The sequence below is a fragment of the Ostrea edulis genome, chromosome 5 (assembly GCF_947568905.1).
Source record: "Ostrea edulis chromosome 5, xbOstEdul1.1, whole genome shotgun sequence".
Classification (NCBI taxonomy): Eukaryota; Metazoa; Mollusca; class Bivalvia; order Ostreida; family Ostreidae; genus Ostrea; species Ostrea edulis.
This window is the reverse complement of record NC_079168.1, coordinates 45,650,252-45,671,304: the sequence shown is the minus strand read 5'-3', so window position 1 is coordinate 45,671,304 and position 21,053 is coordinate 45,650,252. Positions and strand designations below refer to the sequence as shown.

The window sequence follows — 21,053 nt, the reverse complement described above, 5'->3', positions numbered from 1 at the left end:
GTTAGCCTATTAGCTACATATGTATTTCATATATTTTGGAATAATCTGTCAATTCCTCTACTAGGCAAAGGTACTTATGGACAGGACTTTTGGTACCCCCCTTTTAGAGTTTTTGAATGTTCATATACTTCAATTCCTTGGGTTGGTTAGTTTATTGTATGTTGTTTAACGTCCCTCTCGAGAATCTTTCGCTGAATACGTCACCACTGCCGGTGAAGGGCTGCAAAATTTAGGTCTATGCTCGGCACTTACGGCCTTTGAGCAGGGGGGATCTTTATCGTGTCACCTTCTGTGACACGGGACCTCGGTTTTTGCGGTCTCATCCGAGGGGTATTTCGGTTTCGGGGTGTATTTTTAATAAAATATGTAACTTCAGAGTGTTTATATTTCAATGGAACAAACATATTTCACATAGATTCCGTTTTCAAAAATGTCACATCACTGATCATAAGTTATTATGGTTTTAAAATACCCATATAGAATATACATATACAAATGTGAAAAATTGGCTCCGTGTCCAGTAATCAATAAGTAACAAAATAAATAAAATATGACAACACGTTGTAAAAACGTAAGCGCTTTCATTTAAAAAAAGGCTTCAGGTGTTTTACAGTATGAAAACAAATCATGAATATATATGTATATACATACATATACATAGCACTAAAATGACCAACGACACGAACAACCAAAAATGTATGCATCTGTTCCAAAGTTTATAGGGTAACTGAATGTATATTTTGGAACTGCATATAATCCTTCTTTTTTAGTTTGAATTTATTTTGACTGTGTGATATCAACTTCTTTTTTCTTTTTTTGATACCATCAATGGATTTGAAGAGAGCGACAATTCAATTATAGCGCTCATCATTCAGCAGAATAATTGATGCCATCAACAATTTAATAATGCTCGCAATTTATCAATCAATGTGCGCAATAATTGAATGATTGCTCTTTTCAATAGAATCGTAGCGCGCATCAAGAGAGAGCAACGATATAATTAGAGATATAGATCTTCAATTTAACATATATACAATTGAAATACTAAATGATTTATACCGAGCTCCCAATTAAATTTGGAAGCAAAGATTCCACCACATTGTTGCGCACATCACATAGAATTGATGAGAGCAATAATTTAATTGATGCTCGCATCTATGGAGCGCCAAATTAACATATCAACAAAATAACAAAATAAATAAAATATAGATATTAAGATATCATCAATTCAATTATTGCCCTCTTTAATTGAATTAATGTGCGCATTAAACCAATTATTGTTCTCATCAAATGAATTAATACACGCTTCAATTCAATTATTGCTCTTATCAATTGAATTAATGCGCGCATCAATTGAATTAATGAGAGCAAAATCGATTTAATGCGAGCATTTATCAATTATTGCTTTCTTCAATTCAATTGACGAGAGCATCAATTTCGTAGGAATATTGCTCGCAATAATTAATTTAGCGCTAGGTATAAATAAGTTGATGATCTCTTTAATTCAATTGAAGATATTTTTAATTATTTACAATGCTTTTGTATAAGGAATTAATGCGCGCATCAATTCTTTCAAAGAAAGCAACAATTCAATTAAAGAGATCATTAATTCAATTGTGGATATGTCGAATTGAAGATATCTTTAATCATATAGTTGCTCCCTCTAAAAGAATCATTGCTCACTTTAAATGAATTAAAGATATCATTAATTTAAATGCACGCATTAAACCAATTATTGCTCTCATCAAATGAATTAATGCGCGCATCAATTCAATTATTGCTCTCATCAGTTGATTTAATGCGCGCATTACATCAATCATTACTCTCAATTGTTGATATTATTAATTCATTTGAAGAGATCATTAATTCAATTAAAGCGCGCATCAATTCAGCTGAAGAATTAATGCTATCATCAATTCAATTAATGCGCGCAATAATTCAGAATTGAAGATATCATTAATTATTTGTAGAGATCTTTAATTAAATTGTTGCGCGCATCAAATGAATTGATGATATCTTCAAATAATAGAAGATATCTTCAATTATTTTAATTTATGTTAATTTGGCGTTCCATACGCATCAAACCAATCATTGCTCTCATCATTTGATTTAATGCGCACAGCATATGAAAAGGTGAAGATAACGAACAGTGGTCAATACAAAATAGAGAGTTGGACAAACACGGACTCCTGGACATACCAGAGGTGGGATCAGGTGCCTAGGAGGAGAAAGCATCCCCTGTCGACAGGTCACACCCGCCATCAGCCCCAAATCTCGACCTGGCAAACGGAGCAATCCGCAGTCAGAATCAGTGTGCCAAGAACGGCCTAACAATTGGTATGAAACACGTCAGATAGCTTTTGACACAATGACAAGTTGTATTGACAAACTACATCGTTATAACGACCATAGAATTTGCAAAAATTGCCGATCTTAAACGAGACTGTTGATTTTTTCCTCTCACGTAGTCTAAACTTTGCTTCATAAGAACATAAAAACACACAATTTAAGCCCATGGGAATTCCAACAGACTGTTGGAAGACCTGATCACCAAAGACTACGAAGGTATTGTCAATGAGGAAGTCCAGCATATTTTCAATTTCCACTTTAGAGTGCTTGTGCGTGGAATCAGAGTGGTGTTTAACAACGTAATTTTTTGGATGACTGATCACTAGATGTGAACGTTTCCTTTTTTCCATTTTTGTAGAAGAAGCAACCGTCTATGATGTCAAAAAGTATAGTCTTTAATTTATCGTGAGGAATGGTCGTGTAAATTGTTGAAAAGTCATACGTTTTGATGCTGTTGATTTGAGAACAGTTTTGCGATTTCAAATTTACTATAAGTTCTTCATAATCTTTTAGAATCCACATTTGATTTACACCACTTCTGGCATATGTTGTGGCACAGTACGTTTGAAGTTTCTTCTTCACAGCTGTTAATATTTCCGTAAGTCAGTGAGTTATTCTTACGAAAATTTTAATCAGCTACATTATATATTCAATATAGCTATTCATCCAATAGCTAGTATACTAAGCAGGCGCGGATCTAGAAATTTTTCAAAGGGGGGAGGGTTGAAGAGGAAATGCAGGGGCAGATCCAGGAATTGCGGTTACGGGGGGCGCCACTTTATGAGGCAGGGGGTTTGGGTGCCGCCTTGAGGCTCCCAGCGGGTCCAGGACGAAGCCCTGGTGGGGGCCCAGGGGGCGAAGCCCCCGGAAGCTCCTGGATTTTACAGATTTTATAGGGCTTAAACTATGTCTCCTATTGAAGTCATTTTTACTATTTTCCATCATTCTTAATAAGGTGAAATTAGTAAAATGACACAAATTTTAAGGGTTTTTGGAAAACAATTAAGTTCTCCCAATGAAGTAATTCAAGAAATCAAAAAGATTTTGTCATTCATTTCTCCGGGAGTGGAAGAAACTATTTTAGGGGCGCCGACTGCGCCCCTCCCCCTCCTTAAATCCGCCACTGAAATGAGAGTTGTTATATAAACGACAACTTAACAGGAATGCTATCAATTTGTATTTCTAAATTCAAATTTGGATTAATGTTATTGTATAATTATCAGACGTAGATCTGTCACTCTTCATTTTAAAACGAATCCTGTTTTAAAATGCATTCCGATTTACTCCCAGTAATTCATTTTTTTTTAAATAAAATGTTACAGATACGTTGACGCACAGTTGTATAAATAATTTCCATCGCCTAGGATTTTAATAACTATACATGTAGTCATTCTCTCCTCTCTCTCTCTCTTTTTTTTTTTTTAGCGAATCCAAGGGGGGGGGGGTGCAACCCCCGTACCCCCTCTAGATCCGCCACTGCTAAGCACACGTGTATGAATCTGTTTTTGAAATGTACCTCGAAGAGGATTCTGGGAAGAAACGCTATAATCTCGCTCTAAGTCACTGACAGTTCAAGAAAATTTTCGATAAAGTTATCGTCATTTATAAAAGATATCTAACTTTCCTTTCGATTAAGTACCCCCCCCCCCCCCCCAATAAATAGACAGGATATATAATTATGTTGTATTGAAGTAGCTGATCTAGGATAATTCATTTGCATTATCTATTATGTAATGTCATTGATTATTCAAAGCGATGTTTTGCTGAGCTTGCTATGTTACTTTTGAATTTTCAGGAACACAGCTTTAAAAATATGAAGAAAGGGTCACGTGCAAAAGACCCTCTGGAATTTGATTTTTTTAAAAATTAAATTAAATTATATTTTTGCGATTGTTGACGTCCTGTGGAATTTTTCTTAATTATAAACAATTTATGTTATTGTACTTATGAAATTATACAGTGTTTCAAGTTGAGACAAAGTGCAAAAGTGAGAGAGTAATTACAATGCAATATCGTATTTCTAATCAATAATTATCAACGAACGCCCAGGATTTTTTTTAAAGGAATTTAAAATATTTGAGAGGTGCACAGGTATTGATTATCAGGAAAATATGAGCGAATCCAAGAGACGAGACGTCACGTCATTTGAGGTATTTATAGTCCCAGTTAACGGGATTTAACTGAACTGAAAAAGTCCCAGTTACTGGTCGTAAGCGATGCAAGTTGTTTCGGCCTTTTTACAGTTCGGCCCTAGGTTCGTTCGGCCTCAAGTTTTTTCGGCCTCTTGTCGTTTCGGCCTCAGATACCTAGTCGTTTCGGCCCAAGTTTCGTAAGCGACAAAATACCGACAATGTGATGTTGTTTTTTTGTTAATATAGATGTGTAATGAATTTATGCTATTGTTGTTTGTTGAATGGAAGCTGTTCGAGTGTAAGCTTTTGAGAGGTAGGCCTAGTGTTAGAAAAGATTATAAAATATATGCAAAATTGTTCAAATTTTCTTTTCCATGATGCTTAGCAAATTGTGATACCATGATGATTGTGAATAGCTTTTGAAATCATCAAGGCAAACTTTTTAACATCGAAATATAATGATTTCTTAACTTTGTGCCGTAAAATTTCAATTTAGCATTTGACATGTGATTTCACCGCAAAACCTATAGATATTAAAAATCACTTTGAAATCATGTGAAGAAACTACAAACAACTGTGTATTTTTTGTTAGTATATTTATAAAAATTAGCTACAATTTAAGTGATACTACACTAAGCTTATTCAAAAAGGCATTTTTTCAATGAAATATATTTAGTGAAAAAATAAACAATTATGACTCATGGCCAGGTACTGTTCCTGTAAACTGATGTGTTATTTGCGTAGTTAGTGTATGTTAGGTTCAGTTAGTAATTTTACGGGTGAATACAATGATGTTGATAATAAAATCTACAGTACAGACCACGAGTATTCCCCAACACACGGTGTAAAATGTCCGTGAACACGATGTATGTGTATTTCGAATACACAAGAAGACTGCCTTGTCTAAAAAGTTAGTCCCTGATACCCACCGTGAGATCAGTGGCGAATTTAAGGGGGGCAGCCGGCGTCCCACCCCCCATAAATTTTCAAATTTAAGGTAAATCGTGGTATCTTGTTTAGAAAAAATGTAATAAACGATTAAAAAAGCAATAATTTCTTTCTTTCCCAGCCGGGAATATCTCTCAGACATTCATATTATGAATTATTTTTTACCATAAATGTAACGTGTTCAACTTTGTATACAAATAAAGAAGTCGATCAACAGAAACACGAGTGATTAATTCTAAAATCTTATTTACAAGTTTTGATGAATATTAATGAGTCAAGTATCATGGAAAATTATTTAACCATACTAAACTGACACAGAGAACTAAAAACTTGATTGTAATGTGCACGAGGTCCGCGTGCTTGAATGCTTGAAATTCGGTCACGGCCTCCCGGGAAGCTGATTCACACTTTTTTACGCATGGAAATATGTTACAAAATTGTTGTACATGTACATTGTATGTCCAGTTCTTCGGTTTTGTAAATTAATGATTGACCCAATCTAATTAAAATTAGATCCTTTGATCCGCTCATCTACTATCGCTACACAAGTGTAGCGATAGTAGATGAGCGGATCAAAGGATCTAATTTTAATTAGATTGTGATTGACCACACAATTAGCTGTGCGTCAATTTTCAATTTAAGGACATAGGATACCCAACAACATTTGCTGTAGAATTTTGTAATACTATTTATAAGGGTTTAAAATATTCAATGGTAACCGATGTGATTTCTCTCTCTCTCTCTCTCTCTCTCTCTCTCTCTCTCTCTAGCCGACCAAACTTATGAAGTGTGAGGACGTCCTCACAATGTGTAGAAGATAATACACACATATATTATTATTATTGAGAAAAGAAGACATTCAGTCGAGTCGCAGATCAGGCAGACGGTAAACGTTTCTTCATACAAATGTCTTGAACCTCAACTTGTCATTACGCACATGATGGATCCACAGTTTACATAGTCTTTATGACTTGGTTGAGTCGCGAATTTCGAGAAAAAAAACTTTTTTCACATTCCCCCCTTCGCATTAGTGCGGTAATTAACTGTTTGCTAGGAATGCATCAACCTATTTATTCCTAAGATCTACCACATGCACATCTTTGATGATCTCACAGGTGCTTGGGTTCAGGACCCCCCCCCCCCCCTTCGAATAAGCTACATGAGTTGATTTAATTAATTTTTGTTGAAAATATTACTAATGCATGTCAACAACGTCTTGCATACCCATAAAGTCCAAAATACATGTAATTCAAAATAAGCCCTTTAGAAAAATACCATCACTGATTATTATAAGTTCTGTTATAATAACCAGTGAGGGTATTATTTTTTTAAAGGGCTTATTTTGAATTATTTTGGACTTTATGGGTATGCAAGACGATTGTATTGAGAGGGGGGGGGGGGATTATTGATTGTGTCAAGTCGATGTTTGGAAATAATACTTGACGTTAGGGTATTCTCTTTCGAGAAATGTTGAATATTTGAAGTGAAGTGCATATAACGTTATAGATCTGTCAAGAACGACATTAAAACAAGAAAAAAATTATCTGCAACAACTTTTTAATTGTTCACCAAAGAGAGCAGACGATATATAGAGCTTCTCTATCTGCTGGACTGTAAATATCGGATATATGGACCTAATGTATACTGACAATTCAGAAATATTGTGCAAAAATACATGTTGATTAGGCTTAAAAACACAATCTTAATCTCAAACTCCAATGAATATTGTCATCTTTCTATGTTAGGTCGTCGCACTGCACGTTTCTCAAAGCCGGATATATATTTTGAAGGCTTATTTTCATATTTTCACTGCATCAGATGGTACCGGTTTATAATTAATCAGCATCATAATGTGTTTTGACATTTTTGCTTTTAAAATACAAGCTTATGTAATCTGTAAATGGCATATCATTTTCTTTGATGGTGTGGACTTCCTTGTTTACACCATAGACAATTATAACAGTTTACACAACAATTAAACATTTTTGTTTTGCAATCCTTTGTCTTTTTAGACTTTTATATACAAGAAAGTCCACTTGTAGTGAAAAGGTTATACATGTAGGTGTCCTTTATTTTTAAGAATGGATAAATTTATACTGTCCGTTCTTAAAAATAATGGACAGCAATTGTCAACTTATTGGACAGTGTCAGATAAACCCAATCTACAGGTAGACTGAAAATAAGAAAGACAATACGTGTGTCATGGAGATACAAATTCAATTTTAAATTCCTTACAAGTAAGAATCAAAACAGATATCGGAAAAATCACTGAAACACTTAAAACGATATTTTCTCTTAGTAGAATTCTCTGCTTCAACTCGTAAGATTCACAATTTTTTAAATTCCATTGGCCATTATGATGTCGCATCAAAACTTAAATTTGAAAGACATATTTCCATACTGTATTTGAATTTCGCTGGATTCAGAGGCACAATCCAAAACTTCTTCACAACGCTTTTTTGGGGGGGGGGGGGGTTCTTTATTAGCATATCATAATTCTGAATTATTATTTTCGCTTTCATGAATAATTTCATTTCACGAGATGGGCACATTGGGTTCTTTTGGCTGGCGTTAATTATTTCCTCATCCAAATATTCGAAATCACAATGCTTTTCAGATCAAAATTTGGCTCCCAGTGGCAACCTTTTACGTTGTTAAAATGTCGATAGCTTCTGACCCCCTGCCTCGGTAATATTCGAACCCAAGCTACGCCCATGGCTCCAATAAGTGAACAAAAGAAACAGACTTCTACGCAAGACTGGTTATATTGTCAGATTATTAAAAAAATAACTTTATTCATAATTATCATTGTCAATGGGTTTACCTGAGCCTGTCCATTCTTAGAACAAAAGATGTAATGTTTTAAGTAGGATATAAACCTCAAACTGTCCATTTTGCGAGAGAAAGAACTGATCTCGGCCCTACGGGCCTCACCCAGTTCTTTCTCTCACAGAATGGACAGTTTTTGGCTTATATATATCCTTTACAGAAATATCAATTTTGATATAGTAAGTAAGATGAGAAAAAAGACTTAATTTATTGGTATTACAAAGGTATTTAAAAGTAAGGCCGAAACGACTAGGGCCGAAACGACATTAGGCCGAAACTACTAACGGCCGAAAAAACTTGGGGCCGAACTGAAAAAAGGCCGAAACGACCAGAAATCGTCGTAAGTATGCAATAGGCATGCGCCAGATCAAGACCGCAGAAAACAATATGGCAGCGATGGATTGTAACGTGGTTGATGCGCCTCGAGAGAAATATGTACGTTAAATAAGTAAAGTAATCGATGACAAGTAAATATTTCCAGTTTTATCAAATGTCCACTTATAAACTGGATATGAATTCTCATTTTGAAACGTTTGGTAGCATATGTGATCTATATAAACCAGTTATTAATAGGTTATTGTCTTTAGGAAATTCGGATTAGAAAGTGCCGGCTACTAGTTTATTCTTTGAAAATTTATGCATTATCGTAGTTGTATATGGATAAGAATACATGTAACTTGAATATATCATACCTTTGGAAATCACATGTATTTGGTAGCATATGTGATCTATTTAAACCAGTTATTACTAGGTTTTTATTTTTAGGAAATTCGGATTAGAAAGTGCCGGCTACTAGTTTATTCTTCTGTAAAAATTTATGCATTATCATAGTTGTATTTGGATAAGAATACATGTAACTTGAATAGATCATACCTTTGGAAACCAAGTATATTTAGTAAATGCATAATATAGACTAGGATTACATTTTGGGGATGAATCAGCATGTCCATGCATATGTCCCACAGGGACAATAATATGTTGACGGTGCTACCGTTTGAGCAAGCGTAACATCAAATATGAACATATTTTGTAATGCTCGTGCTTTGATCAGGTTCAATTTAAATAATATCTATTTGCCAAATACTCAGTACATGCGTATGAATGAAATTAGGTAGCTGAAACAGCCCGTTTCATCATCTTAGCCTGCCTTTCATAAACTTTGCATTTCGTTAAACATTACGCCTAATGGTGCACTGAATTTTCGAGGTAGGAGGCCGCAGATCAACGGAAGTTCACATTCGTTGGCCATTTTTGACAAGGGACTTCTGAGATTGGCGTGAAAAATATTCTTGTTAAAGGTTTAGATTTAGCTCGGATAATTTTGCGCGCTTTAGTAATTAGAGCTCGGAGTACAAGCTAGTGCTTCGGTAAGACCATGGAACATTGATTGTCAAAATTGGAAATATACAGCATTTATGCTAGTCATCTCTTGTACTCAAAACACTTGATGTCACAAATAAAAAGTTTGGTATGTCAGCTTGAATGAACAGTGGATTGGTCACAGCATGCAGAAGTTCTTTCTAGTAGTCTAAATATGTAGAATACTAAGCTAAATTATTTAAAACGTTTTACGGTGTGAACGTTTCTTTCAAGATATATTATAAGCAATAATACAAAAACTTATTTTGAGAAAGCTTGTCTAAATAAAACATTTAGAAACAATCCAACCGCTACCACCATGTTGATAATGTAGTTAAATGAGCGGCTAGGCGAGGAAAATAAAATAAGCAGTAACTTTCATGCTTTATTGGTACATTGACATCAGCAAGAACCAGTTCTTATTAGATAATATAAAAAGACAAGACAAAATAATAAATGGTACTTTCCAAACACTTTATTTATTTTATTTTTAATGAATGTAGGTTAGAAAAGAAGAAGAGAAAATCAGGAGAAGAAGAAGAGAAAAATTGAAAAGACTTTCAAATAAGGTAAATTGATGAGCCATTTATTGATTATGTTAAAAAGAAATTTATAGTTTCACTTTCAATGCCATCAATGATTACAATGCCAGTTTGATAAATTGATGTAAATTAATACACAATTTCCGAGATATCAGCTCTTTTGTGATGATGCTACAGTTAGTACTTTACGCATTTCTTTCTCAAGAAGTGAAATATGATTTATGCTTGAACAATATATTGATGTGATATCAACAAAGAAAATTAATTACAAATGCTAGCTGATCAAACCATAGTCCATAACAAAATGTGAAATGTTCCTATGACACACATCAAAACAAGAGACAGTTAATTCATAGATGTCAAGAAAAATGTCAAAAAGAAACAGAAAAAATTTTGCTTACATTTGAACAGGTTGATAGTAACAAGATTTCTTTCAGATTTGTTTCAAATTTTGGACATGTTTTGTCAGAATTTAGTTTTAACTTTTAGATCAAGGAAATTATGGAGGAGGAACCTGACATTCCCATTATGTTTTTGTATACAATGAATGGGAAGACGGAGGGACAGGGTACTATGTTGTCTTGTTTAGTGTTTTTACTATTATTAACTGTTCATTATCATTGCTTAAAAATAAAGTATTAATTTTATTTCCAATTTGATATTAATTTTTTGCTCACCTGAGCTGAAGCACACAGTATTCTTTTTGTACCATGACTTCTGATGGCTGGGAAGGATGATGGTAGGGATTTTAACATCAGTTGTGTTTGGAGAAACTTTCCAAAATGTGTTCAAGAACCATAGGGGTGCAGATTGTTGAATCTGTATGCAAGTATCCTCACTTACTTTAATCAAAGATTTGTTTATAGCATGATCCGAACCTTGGTTGCATGTTGAGGTAACAGATTTCCAAGACACACTAGGGTATTTTTTGTTTAATTTATGTGCGATCAACCTCATAAACTGTAATATCAAAAAAATTTCACTCCTTGCTTTTAAGTCTTCAGGTGAGCAATGTGGCCCATGGGCCTGTTGCTTATGTTACTTTGTGTTGTATTTCAATTTTGTTAATTGTTGCATAAAACACTTTTGCTTAATATGTTTCCTGTGCTTGCTTCTATGAAGTAAAATGGAATATTCTGTCATAGAGTCCTTAGCTAAATAGATTTGATATTTTATTTTTAAGTCTCACCATGGTTGCGGGACATATGTCATGATGTTGCGAAGCAAATGACCTCTGCCAGCATGGAGCACCATGCTGAAATGTTGCTATCTTCTAAAGGTATTTCTCTTTTCTATCATTTATTTACCGATATTGACCTGGAGTTTACATAAATGTTTAGCTAACCTGGCTCAAATTAACTCTTATGATCAAAGTTTTTCTGAGTTATATAAATTTTACTGCAATTAGTGAAACATTATCAAATATTTTTGAAATTTAATGTAAAGGTGGGTCCACATGATTGCACAATTCTAGTATTAGCAAGGTGATTCCATTGAGTGTCGTGGACTATGTCAAAATCTTAATCCAATGATTGGTAGTCTGTATTTTCTTTGATCTGTTTTCTTTTTTTTCTCTCTTGAAATTTGCTGTATATGAATTTGAAAAAAAATTGATTATGTTACATTTTCACACTTACAATACTTTTGAAATTTGAATATTAACTAAAGAATATCAACTCTCTCTTTCCCTCCCTCTTTATTTCTCAACCTGTAGAATTAGTAGGCTTATATGGTTATAATGATCAATAGAGTATCGAACACCAACTCCAGAAGAAGACTGGAGGGCTTTGTTGTCAGTAAATGCAGAAAGTACTCCAGAGTCAGTGCTGCGGAGATTACTGCCTCTTGTTCTGAGAGGGATATTGAAAGGTACAGTATATAGCTAGAAATTTGTTGATCAAGAAATGAAGTATTTAAAATATTGTATGTGAACAAACCTGCTTATAATATATACATGTATCAGGGCTCGAAATTAACATATGCCCGTCAGTCTGTGACTGGTTAAAAGTCTGGCGGACTGACATACATTTGTTTTAGTCTGTCCAATGGGACTGGTTAATTTTCTAAAGCATAATTTTGGAAATTATACTTATGAAATTTTATACACATATTTGGCATGCTTCGATATGTAGATATCAGACGAATCTGATTTGTAAATATAAATCCCACATTTAAGTGTTACAATATTGTCTGAGGCATATTGAGTTAAATTTCATTTTAATAACATTAACGAAATATGTTTAATTATTTCTGGAACACTCTGTTGGACTGGTAAATTTTTCTGCGGACTGGTTGAAATTATACCCCATCAGTCCGGCTGGACTGGTGACACAAAAAGTTAGCTTCAAGCCCTGTGTATTATAAAACTTTGTCTTTCAATGAGCTTACTCTGAGGAAACAATATATTTGGGTTATTTTGGTCTATCCTCCTTTTTCTTTTACTCTTTTGATAATGCCTGTTACGCACACTCATCCACAGATCTAATACTAATATAAAACATGCTTACATTGAAGTGTCGGAGACAATTCAAATTTCTTTTGAATCATTAGTTATTTTCATCTATGAGGGAGATGAAAATCGCTTATTGTTTTTCATATAAGCTTGCTAGCTATTACTGTTTTGACTGTTTTATATGTTTCCTTTATGAATTATTATCTCAGTCTGTTCTTACATAGCAAAATGTATTTGGAAGTGTAAGAAACCAGAGGGCTGGCCTGATGATGTGAATTTCCAGGACCCAAATAGAACCAGTAAGAATTAACGTATTAAATGTTACCAATTAATCTATCAAGATGAAGCTACATTTTTCGTTTATTATGTAGTGATCATAATTCTGTGGATTGTATGTGCTGAAAATAAATGACATAGTCTATCGATAGTTAAACACTAATAAGATCTTGATCAGGACATAATGGTATAAATGGACTGATTTTAACCAGTGCATCTATTTTTAAATACTTTATAATGTATTTAGTTGCAAAATACTCTAACATTTATGGTCCGATGGGTCTCTTTATTTGATTTATAGTCAATAATCACAAAATATCAGCAGAAGAATTGCGACGGGTGTTCATTTGTTTGCAGACATCACATAATATAGTAAGTAATTTTCAAAGAATAATTCTGATGAAGAAATAAAAAGATACATTTATATACATCAATTGATTTGGATAATGATTTATGTCAATCACATATATTTTTCTGAATGAAAAAAAGGACATTGAGCAAGGGAATGGAGAGAATCCAGAGGATGCCTCTGTCTACTTAGAAAAGGTACTTCAGTATTTGACAAATCTTCCTTTATCTTAAGTGGATAATGCTGTGTTACTTAGACAGCAGAGGTAGTATTAAAAAATGAGTATACTTTTATCTAGACTGTAGATTAGATTAATGATGGACAACACACCTTTATAATAGCCAGCTTTCTTTTGAAACATCAACAGCAAAATAAATATCAGTAACCTCTTTCTTTTCCTTCTACTCTTTTATTACTGATGGAAAATATCATAATGTTAACTCTGTTCAAAAATTTGAAAGTAATGACTTTTGCCTCAGATAGACCAAAATCATGTCTGGTAAAGATTCAAAGGTACATGTATAGGGATAAGTTGTAATCAGCAGAAGTACCCGGATAAAGAAAAAAATGCATGATATTTTCAATACACAATTTCTTCTGTATTTCAATTTTGCATGTCTTTTTTCTTAAGGAGAACCTTTCAACATACACCATTGAAAGACTTCTGAACAAAGTAACATTTGAATTTCATAATTTATAGTGAATTTATGGGAATGCAATTTGTTAATATTGAGTATATGATTTGATTGATTAATTATATGATAAAGTTAGATTTAAAATGAAAAGTTTGATATGCATATACGTCTTTGACCTACACTGTAGGGGAAGTTCAGTGACGTTCAGGCGAAATTGTTAAAGAGCAATGCACCTGATGTAGTTGCATCCATTGTCACAACACATTACACCACGAAAATGGTGAGGGAAGGCTTTTCATCCCCCAAAACCTTGCCATTGACTTTGGTTCAACCCAGGTATATATACCAAGTGAATTTTATATGCAGCTATTGAGTGTGCATTAATACTGGTTGTTGTATTTTGTTGTGTGCTGCACATTTATTATGTATTAAACATGTCTGTTTTAATATAGTACTATCAAAAGAGAAGGGTGGGCAACCCTGATAGGGTGCAGTACCATTGAAGAATGCGTAAATATGTATGCTCCATGCAGCCCAGCCCATCTGGATCTTCTGTGCAAGGTCCATGGGCAGATCCACATTGACCATTATGTGCAACAGGTTGTTTTTTTTTAGGAATATTAATTTTTATTTTGAAACATAAAATGTTCCATTTGAGTTTTGAATTTTTTATAAGGTAAGTCAATTTTTATCCAAATTCTGTACTTTTAAATAGTATGAGCGCATAATACGGAGTGATAGCCTGGGGGAAGTTGAGGAGATTTACAAACTCTTAGATATAAGGGGAAATTCTGACATCAATAAGAGTTTTGAAGAAGCCTTGATGGAACCTAAGGGTAAAGATTACAATGAAGTTAATGAAATGTTATTGTGCCAATTCAGTTTTAAAGTCTTTTACATAGCTTGTGTCACCATCTAGTCCTTGAAAATTCCTTCATTTCATACTGAGTTTCAAATTTCTGATACATAAGTAATGTATTTTTATTTTATATTTAGCATGCTTTCCTTTTGTCTTGTTTGTTTCTGCTCTTTATGCTCTGTGTGGTTCATATTAGGACACTTCAGGATGCTGTTATTAGCAGGCTGTCTCGAGTGCAACATTTCCCTGCATGTTAATGAAACTGAAATAAAATTCCCACCCTGTCCTTGCCTGCACTCTGCAAGAACTACTTTGGCCATTTTCTCCATAGATGGTCATTTCAATTTGTCTGTGCCAGTTTCCACGATTGCAGGTGATTGTTTTCTTTATCAAAAGTGCCATTTCGTTTGCAAATTTTTTGTTATGCATACATGTTTGCAATGAAATAGTTCTTTTGTTTACCGTACTACAGCAGATGAAGAACCAAGTAGAACAGGGAAGGAAAAACAATATGCATATTGACTGCATACTTACTCTCTGCTTTTACTAACCTCTTTTAACATGTCTAAGTGTTATTCTAATGATATGCACTTCACTCAGATGCAGTTTGAATGATAAAAATCATATACTTATTAAAGGGTATAAAAGTGCCAGCAAACCTGTGATTGAGTTGGAGAGATACAGACTCCCAGGAATGGAGAAAAGAGTGTGAGGATCTTTCTGGGTGTTTCTATATTGTTTTGAGTTTTTTAGTTGCTTTCAAATACTTCCTTCACATTTATTTGTTGTTGTTGGGTTTTTTTTCAATTCATTTTGATGGTTATGAATTCCTATTTTTTCTAAGTTAGATTTGGATTAACTGAAATCTCTCTCTGATTGCTTTGCTGTATCATAATATTCATGTTGATGATTCAGTAAAAACTCCATAATAAGGAATACTTTATGGAATGATTTGAAAATCCTCTGCCATAACATTGAGAACCAGTGTTATTGGATGCAACTGCAACACTAAACAGATGACATGGGTAATCTTTACATCTCTAAGATCTACAAATACAAAATGAAATGTGTGGAGTATGCATGTACATATATAAAAGATAAGATGCTAAACCATCTCATTTCACAAAACAATGAATCAGTTTTATATGATAGATAAATTACTTAATATATACATGTAGATGATTGTTTTACTTGTAGTCATAGAGTAGAAATGGGGATTGACTTATATGAAGTTGACATCCGGTCACTCAACCCTATGAGGTGGCTGACAGATGCTGTTATAGATGTTGTAGCAAGGTAATAATATGAGTCACGGATCTATTGGACATTCAAAATGATTCCCAAAGTACTTTTTGTTTCTGTCCAAAATCTAGTGAACGCTTATCTTGTATGGTTTATCAGATAGACATGAAACTTTGTACAATGCTTCATTGACATTTGTAGATGTGCATATTGTCAGAACAAGGTTATTCCATTGTTATCCTTAAATTTTAGTGGATCTAGGAAAGATGAATGGTGTAAAATAGCTTGTGAACACTTCTCCTATATGGATTATCCGATTTAAAATTTTGTACAATACTTCATTATCATTTAATCATCTTGACATTGTTCTTATCCAGGGATCTGATATATTCCTATATTTTACTTTGGATCAAAGTGGAGTGTTTTATAGCTTCTTTTTTTTCATGTACAAGGGTATGTTTCACTTTCCTACAGGTACTTCAGTATGTACAAGAATGATGTTGGTCATATCAATGTTGAATCTTTTCTCCATCTTTTTCTCAATGCACAAAGTGCAGTTTATAGTGTCTGTTGTCCTACTTACTGCATTGTGTCACATCCAACAGGAATATATTTACTTTAGGGGTTGGAATCTGAACCATTAATCAGAAAATCATGGGGGTTGGGATGGCCCTTGGACACTTGCTCAACAGAATACTCAATGCATCTTGATATATGCATCAGGAATATATATGGTTTAGTGTACTGTATATTGTATGGTAACTATATTCATTAAAAAGCAAACACTTGCATGTAATTATTACTGTCTTATGATGACATCTAGTTTAAATCTGTAGAACTCCTCTTATTGTATTGTTTGATTTGTAGAAGAATGAAAGAACAAATCCCCTCAAAGAATGTGTACATCTTAGAAACATTCTTTGCACAGAAATTGCTTGTCAAAGGAAAACTGTAAGTTGTTATAAGTATTATGTAGCACATATTCTAAGAATACCCAAAATTGAAAACCATGTGCCAGAAGCCTTCTTGTCTTACATATACTTTTTTGATTACCCGTTAAGAATGGGGATTACTTTACACAAATACGTTTGCTCATGTACAAATGATATAAGAAAATATAATCTCAAACTTTGTAATTATATGAATTATATTTGAGAATGAACTCTGCAGGATAAGACAAAATATGATAATCTAGTTTGGGATTTTAATCAGGGTCTCCTGAGTCTTTTGTCAGGTAGCACTAATATTTGGGCCTATGTTTTAATGTCACATATAGCTATTAAGAAATATTATTCTCTGAATATTGAAAAGAAAATTCAATACATGCATAGTCTGATTTTATTGATAACAGCAACCGTAGACCCCTGGACATGACAGGATGTAATTACTTGGGGGTGGAAAATGTCCTTGCTGCTTTAGATGTGGATTTAGAGAAAGGAGCCATCCTCATTGTACCAATCAGTAACATGTATTACAGTTATTTCGTATTTGTAACAATTTTATACAGTAGGAGTTGTCCGTGGAAATGAAAGCATTTGAGTGAAAATATTAGAAAAATTCTTCAGCTGAATGTACAGTGTATAGTGAATCTGAAAATCAAATATGGTTATTTATGTACATGTGTGAAAAGTAAATTGATCAATCTCACAAATCCTATAAAGAATGCAAAGTCAAGAACAGGGCAAACACGTACCCCTATAATATTGATTATCATTGTATGTAGATGTATGTAGTTTCATAATAGGCAGTTATGTTAGTAAAGGTGCACATATTTTGATAAAGAAATATCTTTTTCATATGCCACTTCCCAGTCTATCCTTAATGTTATATTTAATATGTCAAACATTTATAGGGTTCATTGGTATTTGGCTGTGTTATGTGCAGAGTCACGGTCCATTTACTTTCTCTGTTCCATGAATGGACGATATGAAAATGAGGGGGCATCATTGAAAGTGTAAGTAAAATGCAAATCTTTATAGCAAAACAATGACAGTATGTGAGGGTCTTAAATTTGTATAATTTTAAACATTTATACAGCCTTATTGCTTAAAAGTATTGGACATGGTTCTAAGAAACCTGCTATATGATTGATATTAATGGAATGTTGATAGGAAAAAATAATTTAGAAATCAGTCAAAAACGTGTGTTTGGAAGTTTTTGTTATTGGAGCGAAATCGCTCTTTCCTTGAAAATTAAAAAAAATCATTTTGAAGTTCAAAACACAACACTAGTATGTAAGGCCATTTCAAATTTGATAAAACCTTGGTATGACATCGACCTTTTTTTTTATATATATATTTTCTATTGCTTGAACTATTAAGGATAATCCAATAAGCAATTGGCAACATGAAAAAATCCAGTCATCTAATAAGTTCTAAAGTCTAATTAAATTATAAAGTAAAATTATTAGACAATTACTGGTAAACTATTGGATTTCAAACAAACAAACAATACAGATGCAAATTAATAGTTGTAATTTTATAAAGTTTCAATAAATGATGAAATGGATATTTCAACTCACAAAATACAGAAACTTGCAGTGCAATGTCATAACTTACATTTGTATGAAATATTTCTTGATTCTATATCCTGTTACCTTTAGTCATGATTACTTTGTAATATTACGTTTACTTGCAACATTTTACACATGTCAAAAGTACTTTCAGATACTTAAATTTTTTTTAGATGATCTTGATCTGTGTATTTTGAATGGCTCTGCATAATATGCTTACAAATTGCTTCTGCTACAATACATTTTGCTACAATACATTTTACACTTTCTAGATATTTTGAAAAGGAACTGGAGAAGTGTGGCATTGTGGACAAAGTTGAGGTGGAGCATAAAAAAGTATGTCACATAAATATAATTTCTACATATTGATTTGTCATTTTCAGAAGTCTTAGTTTTAAAAATCTTCCTGCACAAAAATACTTATACGTAGTTATTTAGCCAGAAAGAAGTTAGATTGAATAAAACGTTAAATGTTATATTATGCTATCTTCAAACACCGTTGGAAGTATTAGATCCCTTAAATACATGTGGTGTAATTTTGCATAATTATCAGAGGATAATACCTCAATTTGAAAGATATTAAGAAATATTCTGAAAGATTGCAACTTATTTTCTCACTCCCTGTTGCATGTTTCACCCCCTCCCTTGTTTTAGACTTCTTAGGTGATAACAAGTATTTAAAAATGCTAATGAGTTGTACTGCCCAAAGTTGCATTAATTGAATAAGCTATTCATTTTATATTAAGGTTCCACAACAGAGGAATAGTTTTGACTGTGGGGTATTTCTCCTTTCCTATATCAGAAACATTCTTCAGGTTTGATTTTATCTATTGACTTTGATAAAATATTATTATCAATAAACACAATTGAGATGCAATTACTAATAACCGTCAATGAACTTTTGTTTAAAATTTCAGAACCAGTCAATTGCAGATGTTGAGAATACCACAATATTGATCAGGAACGAGGTGTCGAATTTGTGCTTGTCAAAATAAAGTTAGAAATTATAGAAACTACCTAATGCAAGGCGAAGATAACGAACAGTGATCAATCTCATAACTCCTACAAGCAATACAAAATAGATAGTTGGGCAAACACGGACCCCTGGACACACGGATTATAAAATGTAAACTGACCCAAACCAGGTTATACTCATATAACTTGCCCCAGAATTAAAGTCATTCCTTAAATAGAGTTATCATTCATTTTACATGGTTTAACTCCTGATTGATTAGATGTTTTTCACTATGTTCACAAAATTAGCAGTAGATCTAACAGATTAAGATCTATTACAATTACACTTATGGTATAAAATGCCAGAATTTTAAAATATAACCCAACATTGGAAACCTTATCAGTATCTTTTTTTTTTAACATTGGAAATGAAAACACATACATTTGTTTTTGTTTTCAGTATTATGTCTGTAGATAGGATATGTATGTAACATAACTTCATATACTAATCTATATTATACCTGTATAATACTTCTGTCTATATATGTGTTTTCAGGGGATAGTGTAAATTAGTACTATACATGTAATTGTGCTATTATATATAAATAAAGGACATTATTGTCATTTTCTATCTGAATGCCCTGGTACAATATATGTTATCTAGTTTTGACAAGTGCATAGCAAGTATTTTTATGTGAAGAGTAAGGGGAAGCCTTAGTTCAAGCAAAATAGAATATGTTCATTTTGATTTTATGAAATCATCACTAAGTGGTAGTCTCTTTCATTTACCATATAACAATGTGTACCTGATGTTCTCATCATGCATGGACAATTTTTTTTCATGTTGAAGGTTAGGTTTAATTCTATGGACTTGTGTCATTTTGTTTCAAATTTCGTAACACCATGTTTACATTCAGCTATGAAATTCTTCTGGTGGCTTGTTAAAATCCTTTTCTGAAAAACCCAGCTGTAGGTATTTCTTGAATTCTGGACAGTCCTAGTTTTATGTGTTGACTGTGAGCACATAAGAATATTACTATCTAGCATATTGTACATCACTTAAAATTACAATATTATTTTATAAAACTGATGCACATTTTGAATTGAATAATCATGATATTGTATCTTTTCTGCATCTACTTTGTTTGACCAACCTAATGTTAAACAGAATATACATGCATGTAAATATGTATTTCATGTACCATTCCATGGTTTAATGAGGTAATAAACTACATTTAAAACAAAGCATTGTGAATTGTGTTGAACCAATATGTGTGTCCTGGAAGGAAATTTAATGACATAATTTAGTTCCTTGATTTTACACTATCAGATCTGTGTAAGTGGATTTATTACTGGGAAAAAATTGTTTAAAGGAAATATAACAAGAGGCCCATTGGCCACACTGCTCATCTGAGTCGCTTAGGCCCTGCTGTGTTGTGATTTTTAAAAGGTTATTTATCTATCTTTATTCCCATGAAAATGTTTGACCCTATATGTGGTGCTCACTAAGCCCTGAATTAAAGGCCACGACATAACCGAACTTAATTCACACAACATGATATGCCTCATTACCAATATCACTAACATAAGCTTGTCGTTCTTGGGAAGGTTGAGG

At 33.2% G+C, this 21,053-nt stretch overlaps 1 protein-coding gene and 1 long non-coding RNA gene across 2 annotated transcripts; both read left to right on the top strand.

The window, feature by feature from the left end:
• The first annotated feature begins 8,635 nt into the window (after positions 1 to 8,635).
• On the top strand, positions 8,636 to 13,041 carry LOC130054545 (uncharacterized). The gene is made up of 3 exons (XR_008802825.1): positions 8,636 to 8,693; positions 10,121 to 12,028; positions 12,836 to 13,041. It is a non-coding gene; the product is annotated as an uncharacterized LOC130054545 (long non-coding RNA).
• A 38-nt stretch (positions 13,042 to 13,079) lies between these two features.
• LOC125650278 (uncharacterized) lies at positions 13,080 to 20,677 on the top strand. The gene is made up of 10 exons (XM_056164588.1): positions 13,080 to 13,259; positions 13,377 to 13,433; positions 13,868 to 15,755; positions 15,928 to 16,026; positions 16,840 to 16,923; positions 17,324 to 17,440; positions 17,825 to 17,926; positions 18,757 to 18,820; positions 19,231 to 19,299; positions 19,402 to 20,677. The coding sequence occupies exons 4-10, from the start codon at positions 15,941 to 15,943 to the stop codon at positions 19,477 to 19,479; spliced, it is 600 nt and encodes a 199-aa protein (XP_056020563.1). The 5' UTR covers positions 13,080 to 13,259; positions 13,377 to 13,433; positions 13,868 to 15,755; positions 15,928 to 15,940; the 3' UTR covers positions 19,480 to 20,677.
• Positions 20,678 to 21,053: the final 376 nt, after the last annotated feature.

What these genes read in the sequence shown, in the direction of transcription:
- LOC125650278 (XM_056164588.1), top strand. Translation starts at nt 15,941, where the DNA reads ATGGGGATTGACTTATATGAAGTTGACATCCGGTCACTCAACCCTATG. An exon ending in ATTGTACCAATCAGTAACAT is followed by an intron (nt 17,441 to 17,824) that starts GTATTACAGTTA and finishes AAACATTTATAG; the next exon opens with GGTTCATTGGTATTTGGCTG. An exon ending in GAGGGGGCATCATTGAAAGT is followed by an intron (nt 17,927 to 18,756) that starts GTAAGTAAAATG and finishes TACACTTTCTAG; the next exon opens with ATATTTTGAAAAGGAACTGG.